Source organism: Papilio machaon, chromosome 8, assembly GCF_912999745.1.
Source record: "Papilio machaon chromosome 8, ilPapMach1.1, whole genome shotgun sequence".
Lineage (NCBI taxonomy): Eukaryota > Metazoa > Arthropoda > Insecta > Lepidoptera > Papilionidae > Papilio > Papilio machaon.
This window is the reverse complement of record NC_059993.1, coordinates 3,602,776-3,612,063: the sequence shown is the minus strand read 5'-3', so window position 1 is coordinate 3,612,063 and position 9,288 is coordinate 3,602,776. Positions and strand designations below refer to the sequence as shown.

At 34.9% G+C, this 9,288-nt stretch overlaps 1 protein-coding gene across 3 annotated transcripts in view; it reads right to left on the bottom strand.

Annotated features, from left to right (window-relative positions):
• Nucleotides 1-180: 180 nt before the first annotated feature.
• LOC106720727 overlaps nt 181-9,288 on the bottom strand; it is a 77,727-nt gene continuing 68,619 nt past the window's right edge. For 2 of the 3 annotated variants that reach the window (XM_014515474.2, XM_014515476.2), the window contains 4 exons: nt 8,376-8,526; nt 1,719-1,917; nt 1,264-1,589; nt 181-879 (listed from right to left, as the gene is read on the bottom strand). In XM_014515474.2, coding sequence (XP_014370960.2) covers nt 848-879; nt 1,264-1,589; nt 1,719-1,917; nt 8,376-8,526 — 708 coding nt within the window. In that variant the 3' untranslated portion in view covers nt 181-847. The remainder of the gene's footprint in view (nt 880-1,263; nt 1,590-1,718; nt 1,918-8,375; nt 8,527-9,288) is intronic. The other variant, XM_014515475.2, reaches the window with a different exon arrangement.

Genomic DNA, 9,288 nt, shown 5'->3' with positions numbered 1-9,288 from the left:
AAACAATTCTCGATACATTTATAAAAATAATGTATTGTTAGATATGTATATACGACGATAATCGCCACTTAATTATAAAAAAAATATAAATCTATACATTTTTTCATCTATACATTCACACAACGTAGAAAAAAGTAATAAGTTCACATTTATTATAATACAAAGAGTGTACAAGATTAAAAAATACTCTTTTGTTTCATTCCTTAAGGCACATTGTGCACACAACCTAACGTTACAAAATATTGATTAAAAATAATAAAAACTAAAATCTAACACCACGAGACTACTGAGGTTTATATTATATAAATATACAATTCATTACATTATATTTACATTTTATCATCAATTATAAAAATGGAATGTATAATTCGATACATCAGAATCATGATTTGGAATTCCCCTGTCATCTGGTATGGCATTTTGTGCCTAAAAATACTAACTTGAGCATTTTCTTCGTTGAAATTGTAATCTCTGAACATCAACACATTCACTGTTTTTCAACTGTTCACGAAATATTATGTAAAAAAAAATGAAATTGATTTATTGTGTCAGTTTAGTATCTGTACTATTGACATTACAGTTCATTGAACTTATATTTGGTGGGGCTTAAATAAACAGTGAGTGTGTTAATACACATTCTTTTTTTAAATTACCTTAAACTAATAATAAAGCTAAAAGAGTACAAGATTCAACTGCATCAAAACTCAGTCGTAAGAGTGAAATGATTCGTCGTAAGTATGACATGCTATAATGTTAATATTACATCAGTACAGCGAAATACAATATGAAACTAATTCGATACAGTACTATAAGTTTGACCAGAATACAACACGCAGTCCTCACCAACTTATTGACCTTCACTGTCGCTGTCACTCTTATCTGAAAAAAAAAAAAAATACTTTACCTAAGTTTGCTAATTATATTTCACTAATTAGTGAAAAATAAATACATCAGTGTTTAATATTAGTAAGTGCTAATTTCTAATTAACACCACTTCAGGTATTTAATTTCTGTACAAATTTTATATTCTAACCGATTTTTTCTTTTAAGGAACGAACAAATTGTTGTGTCTGTTTTTTTACAAATAGAGTCGGAGGGATTTCCGTGTGCGTTTATACAAGTCTTTCGACAGTGGAAACCCATGGTTAAAATGTAATTCAACTACATAGGACGAGGCATGCAAGACATACAAAGCAATAACCTAGTGAAAAGCTGCATTTAAAAAGGGTATGTGCACTAATCTAAGTGCAAAAAAGTACTGACCTTTCTTACCCGGATACGCGTGCCTCTTCAGTCTATCATATAGATCCTCCTTGGTTCCGTAAATACTAGCATTGGATCTTGCTAAGCTGTTCATCTTGCCACTCATGCCATTATGTAAGCTCTCCTTCATGTACGTTTCATTGTAGAAGTTTGGCATCTCCCAGCCGTCTTCTTCGTCATCATAGTAATGTGCGTATGTTGAGTGATGCGATGGAGCTATGGATTCCGCGTAAGGTGTGTGTGCTCCGTAATAGAAGTTGACTTGGGAGCCGTTTTGGTCGATAGCTGGTGTTAATGTCTTCTTTGGTTCCTTCTTCTTTGTTGACCTGTTGATTGTTAAATTATTAGAAAGTGCCGAGTGAAGTGAAGTTTATAGGAAACAGTCACTTTTCTTATGAGATATAACTCTTTTCATAAGATATATTGACTTTTGTTCAGTATATCGGTGTGTTTACCTGGCACATATCATCCAAACGAGCAGCACAAGGAATATAATGAAGATAACTCCTCCGGCGACTCCACTAGCGATGTAGGCAAACTCGCTCTTGTCACGGCAATGGCGGCCAGTGAAAGAGCCGGTGCATCTACAAGACGGCTCACCTCTCGCGTCTTTTACACATTCGCCACCGTTGTCGCAGTAGTCCAGGCATACATCTATAAAACAGAGAAAAAAATTAAAAACATCATTAATTTTAAAACAACGCCATCTTTCGGTGATATTTATAAACTTCTGTCCAAAAACATAACGCTAAAATAACGCTATCGTTATAGATGGCATCGGTTCTTACGTTTTTTTTTTAATTTGTAAATTAAAGTGATAAAAGAAGATGTCATTGTTTCTAACTTTCGTGTCCTTTTACAATTTACATAATATTATAATTAAACTATTCTACTCAACTTTTCAAACATGGTCCTTTATAATATAATTTTATTCGTACAATTGCAATTTTATAAGGATTAAAATGTATATATAATTAAAAAATCTTTTGCTGTATTAGACCGGTTAAGTTTAAAACATAATCTGATAAAAAAAAGTATTACGATCAATGTAACAAGACAATAACCTAGGAATTTTAACTTTTTTTTTTCTCTAATGAAACGTATTGTTGGTTTTCGAAGATTAAAGATAAGTACTGCCGGTGTTGGAATATAAATGTTGGTAGAAGTTCGTATATTGGTTCCATGGTTCAGTTGTGCATTTGATGCGAATCATATTTGCATATAGATGTATCGATCCCTGCTGAATAAACCTCGGCATATTGTTGAGCCGATAAGCCTTTCTATAGAGATAGTGCAGCCAAACTTGAATATAAAACAAATGTTAAGATCCGGTTGTCACTCTGTCTACACCGCGTTTGTTAGCTCCCGTAAAAATAATTGTATAAACCATATATAAGTGAACAATCGAAGTGTCAGTTGTAACTAGTTTGGAGATAAGTGTTCGTATTTATTGTGAATAGAAAATATTTGTGAATACAGTGATCACTCTAAGACTAAATCGGTGTTAAAAAATTGCCATTGACATTTAAAAGAAAACTTTATTTTCTATTACCCGCAAGTTCTCATTAACGTTGGAGTTGTGTTCTGTCAAATTGCCAACTTAACGCAATATTGTGTCATCTGTCATCTGTTATATCAACACTGTCATCCAACTGACTGGCAGTAAATGTTACCAGTTCTATAAAAATCTACTATTTTAGAAGTTATTTCATTAATCATGACTCAATGCTTCAAGTGTGATGGTCACATGCAAGATGATAAGAATGCAAAAATAACATGCAAAGGCTGCAAGAGGGCAATTTGTATCAAGTGTAGTGGACTAACTGCAACGGAATTACGTGTGTTTGGTCTACAAAATCCTAAATTATCGTATCTGTGTGATGATTGTGAAGAGGGACTGAGGCAGGTACCAGCGTTGCGCAAATTAGTTACCGAGCTCCAACACCAAGTGCAAGAGCTCAGTAAACAACGCTCAAACGCAATAAACCTGGACATGGTAATTCACGAGATTGAGGATCGCAAAAATCGCAGCCGCAATGTTATCATGTATGGATTACCAGAGTCTAGTTCGACTTCACCGGAAGACAGAAAGGAACACGATAAATTATCGGTAACTAAGTCATTGGCGTCACTCCCCGCACAAGTACCCGAGATAGTGTCAACGTTCCGTTTGGGCAAACCTTCTTCCAACAATAGTAAACCCCGTCCTCTTAAGGTGGTACTAACCAATAAACATGGTGCCATCACTGTTCTGAAAAATAAGAACAAACTACCTAAGGCAATCAGTGTCCAGTCGGATATGACACCTTATCAAAGAGACGAATTGAAGAAACTTCGCGATGAGTTGGCCGACAGGATTGATAAAGGCGAGAAAGACCTAACCATCAAATATATAAACAAAGTTCCCAGGATTGTGAGTACCACAAAAAACTAACTAATGCGGTGGTCTCTGAATTGCTTCTTTTTTATACAAATTTGGCATCCTTAATGGCAAAATTCGATTTATTTCTTGTTGAGATTAATAACTATAAGCCTGCATTTATTTTAATAACCGAAACTCATCTGCATTCCTCGATACCGAACAGTATTATCAACATACAAGGTTACACGCTATTTCGCTTAGACAGAGATAATAAAAGATGTGGAGGTGTAGCTATATATGTCGCCAATCAAATAAATGGATTGAATATTATATCTAAAGTTAATACCACATATCAGAATAATATGGTCGAAGCACTATGGGTCGATATTCAGTATAGAGAACTTACCTTTCTTATGGCTTGTGTATACAGACCGCCTTCAAGCTCACTCTCTCATTTGGATGAAATTCTGTTTGATACCATAGAAAAGGCGGCTTCAGAAAACACTGTTATTATTGCAGGAGATTTTAACTTACCCAAGATAAAGTGGCCGCTTCAAAAAACTCATGGCTATGACAGTCTATGCGAAAATTTTGTTAATATGTACACAAACAGCAACCTGAACCAACTCATAACACAAATTACCAGAAAACGAAATCATGAAGAATCTCTTTTGGATCTTATATTCTGCAATGATGATTCACTAATGTGTGACATTGATTATCACCCTCCGATAGGTAAAAGCGATCACCTCGTTATCACTGCTACGATACAAGCAATTAGTTCTCAAACTTTAACTAATGAAAATTTAAGTACCACTCAATACGACTTTTTCAAAGCTGACTACGAAAAATTATCTCTGTGTCTAGCAAACAACATAACTACAGTGAAAGAATCTGTAGGCGATATGTGGTTCACATTCAAAAACCAAATCCTTGACTCAATAGAAAATTGTATACCTAAAAAGAAAATATACAACAAACATTGCACCAACAAACCCTGGATCAACAAAGAAATACTCAAGTTAATTAAACGAAAAAAAGAATTGTGGAAAAATTATAGAATTGACCGAGACGAACATTCATACAAAGATTATAGAAATGTCAACAATAAAATTATTAGTCTATCTAGAAGCAGAAGAGCTGCTTTCGAATCAACTATTATAGAATCAGGTCCTAAGGCTTTTTACGGTTATACAAGAAAGCAACTGAACTCTAAAGTCTGTATCCCAAACATAATAAAAAATGTCTCAAATGAACTTGTGACAAAGCCTGAGCAAATTGCTGAAGCCTTTGCTGATCAGTTTAAAATGAACTTTGTCAATGAGCCCGACGGACCGATGCCGAGTATCAACGTTCCTAGAGTTACAAATCCCATTCAAGACTTATATATCTCTGGAGAATTGGTAAGAAAGACGTTATCTAGCTTTAACGACACCACAGCATCAGGACCCGATGATATACCATCAGTAGTACTAAATAAATGCTCGGAAGTTCTAAGTGACGATATAGCTAAAATCATGAATAAATCTCTCAAGGATGGATTAGTACCAGAGGATTGGAAAAGGGCCATTGTAGTGCCGATTTATAAAAAAGGAAATAAGTTACTGCCTGCTAACTATCGACCCATCAGTTTGACCTGCATCTTGTGTAAAACCATGGAGAAGATAATAGCCAACCACATAAGAGAATTTCTAAAGCAAGAAAAAATTACTCTGGACAAACAGCATGGTTTTATCCCAAAACGTTCTGTTACAACAAATTTATTAGCTTGCTTAAACGAGTGGACACGGAACCATAATGATGGACAGCCAACAGATGTTATTTATTTAGATTATGAGAAGGCATTTGACCGTGTTCCTCTCAAACGCCTTACCCACAAATTGGAGCACCTTGGCATACGTGGAAACATTTTAGCCTGGATATGTGACTTTCTCTCTGGCAGAACCTTTCGAGTGCGCATTGGTAAAGTCATGTCCGGTCCTCGAAGTGTACTTAGTGGTGTTCCTCAAGGATCAGTACTTGGGCCATTGCTCTTTATCTTGTATCTCACAGACTTGGAAAATACTCTGCAACTACCTCTTTCGCTTTTTGCTGATGATACCAAATTTTTTGCCAACCCCAAAATCAACTGGAAAGCCATACAGAATAACCTTAATGCGATATTTAAATGGACCCAAGACTGGCTTCTAACTTTAAATATAGACAAATGCACCGTGCTGCACATTGGCAAAAACAATCCTCAGCAAGTATATTATCTTGGTGATAAACAACTAACCGCTGTTGAAACACAAAGAGACTTGGGAGTTACAGTATCCAACGATCTTAAATGGGAAACTCATGTACAAGTGGTTGTAAAAAAAACCAATTCGATCATCTATATAATTCGCAAGGCTTTTAAATTTCTCACAGCTAAGACCTTTATTAAGATATACATAACCTATATCAGACCTCTCCTCGAACACGCCTACATTATCTGGGATCCATACTTCAAAAAAGACATTAAACTCATTGAAAACGTACAGAGAAGGGCTACTAAGATGGTGCATGCACTGCGTAACTTACCCTATGAACAGCGTCTCAAAATTCTTGGCCTTACGACACTAGAACAGCGCAGACAAAGGGGCATGTTAATTGAAACCTATAAAATCCTTACTGACTATTACGATGTGTCCAGCCTCAAAGACATTTATATCCCAAACGACAACGAACGCTTACGTGGTCATCCCTTGAAACTTTGGGAAACTTCAGCCAAAAGAAACCCAATGAAGCATTTCTTGCCCAACAGAGTAGTTGTGGCTTGGAACAAACTCCCAGAGAATGTAGTAATGGCTCCATCAATAAACTCTTTCAAAAACAGACTTGATAAACAAGATATCTCCAAACTATTCGACACACGCATCAGCTAGTTAGCTGCCAGTGTGTAAACAAATAATAATAATAATAATAATATTAACATACGAATTTATTTGGAGACGCAAATTAAGAAAAATATTACGAGAAGACATGTGAAATATGTGGAATACAATTATTGAATTTTTACAAACTGATAGGGCCTTCTAAATGTAAAACTTACTTATTAATTAGAAGACAACAGGCGTATCTACCATTCTGTTGCGAACTTATGCTTTTTTATGTTTTACGTTTGTTGTTTACAATTTAAAGATTTTCTTTTGTCAAAGACTAACTTTTAAGTTCATAATCTATGGTGTTTATGTATTTCATTTTCCAGGCTAAAGGACACCGATATCCACTGCCTTAATAAATACATAAAATATATATTTTTTGACATTTAAACAGGAATTGCGACTATAAACACAGCAGTATTTATTCCCGATAACCCGCGCACTGGCGCCAACAGGTCTGTGCTATATTATGCATGAGAAACAGAATTACTAATCATCTTTGCAGATTGGCAACTATTCTCTTGCCATTCCCTTTGTAAATGTGCAATGTTTTGCTGTGAGGTAAACACATGGGAAATTTCGTTCTTTGTCTACACGTTACAAGCAACAATAGTTCTTTGTCATGACACAGCTTGTGTGTTGATAAATAATAGAAAATTAATAAATAATACAATTTCTAATAAATTATTTTCCTTTCCAGTAATTTATTAGAAAATAATAAAGAAAACAATTCAGGGAATAAACAATAAATACGAAATTGACTCTAAAATTATTCAATGTGCAAATGAAACACTAACATTTGTCTGAATTTCAAATGAAAACTTTGAAAAATCTTTGTTTCTAATTTCTATTAGGTTTACCGCGCACTTGTCCTTTATAGCGTCTTTAACAAGATATTTCAAATGGATTATTATTTAGATAGACTCTATTGAATATTTAGTTTCGTTTTCAAAGTTATAAGTTATAAAGGAGCGACGTTTAAAATTATGCAAAGTTCTCAAAGGCGTTTGTAAGCTTTGAAGGCAATCAAGTGGACTTAGCTCGAGGATTACAATAATAATTGCAAAGGGGTTCGGATTATACTGGATTTCTTCGGCAACGTTGTGGCTGTACGCTTTAAAAGTTTGTTAGTGTTAAGAGAAAGGACAGGCTTATAATAAATTATTACTTAGTTGACAGATTGAGATTATCTAATAATATTAATGTTCTCAGTATTTTTATACGGTTTTTATTTGTCTATTAGCTAACGTGTTGACACATTCAATGCCTATACGAATTTAACGTTCTAGAATGAACTCACTCGATGAGTCCGCTAGCATTTAATGTGTTCAGTAGACAAGTCGATATAATTTTATTTCTTATGAGAATTACTAGTAACATATATAATAAAGTTAGGATGATGATGATGTTTGTTTACACGTACCTCCGAAGTGACTGTATAGATCTTGAGGGAATTTGGAATAAAGATAGATTACAGTTTTGAATAGCGGAAAGGCTTTTATTTAATACCACGCATATACGCTATGGTCATCATCAGCTCACTATACGTCCCCACTGAGAGGGGTTCGGAGCCTACCCTGAGTCAGAGATAACACCATATGGTGAGGCTATAGTCAACCACGCTGGCCCAGTGCAGGTTGGTTGACTTCACACGTATCTTTGAATTCCTTCGCAGATATGTGCAGATTGCATTAAGATGTTTTCCTTCAACGTAAGAACGTCGGATAGATGTACATATGTAAATCATGGTACATGGCGGGATTCGAACCTAGGATCTGTAGATTATAAGTCAAGTGCTTAACCTCTCAGCCACAGACGCTGTCTAAAAACCACACGCATATACGTACCTATACATATCTTGCCGGTGCCATTAAAGCCGGGTTTGCACTGGCATTTGAATTCGCTGGTCTCTGGCAGGAGTAGGCAGTACGCATTCTCGTCGCAGTGCATCTCCGGGCCGCTCATCTCGCACGGATTCGTGCAATCTGCCTCCGACGTCTGAACATAAAGACACACATATATTAAAAAAAATCAAGATCAAGAAATCAATGGAGCAAGAGTTTGGTCAGTGATAAAATTCATCTTAAGTACTACATCGATAAGTATAGATTGCTAAGTGACACAAGGTCTAGATTTTGACTATTGCTAGAGGCAACTTGGTAGTGAGTTAAGATTTTTTATTGTTTTTATTTGCATTTGAGGTTAGAACAGATAAATATTTGAGTATTATATTGTGTTATATTACTTTGTCAAGTGGTTATAACAACTTTGTACTGTATTGTGCCACTTTAAAGACGGTTACCGAAGTGTCCCGCATTGTGTGAGAGTTAGGGTCGTAGTAATTGTTCCTGTTATCAGGTTAGGAAGGTTGTAACGCTCACAATAGAGTTACGAACAAACTTCAATACAGTTAATAACTTTCGTGGGTTTCTGGAAGACAATATATGTAGTCTGCTAAAAATGGTACCGTTCGACCAATTGTGAGAAACTTTTATTTGTATCTTGCCCGAATGTAATAAATAATAAAAATTTATGTACGTTTATAATTTCATTTTAACTATTTTAAATCATTTACATGTCTAATTTATACAATTATTTTGACTAGATTAAAAATATATATTATTTTACAATGTTAACTTTATATTCATGTTTGGAATTATTTATTATTATGATAAATAGCACATCGAAAGCCCAGCTTAGCATATTTAAATAGCATTATTTGTTGTACATGTTACGGGCACCAAAATTCTTAATAATTGT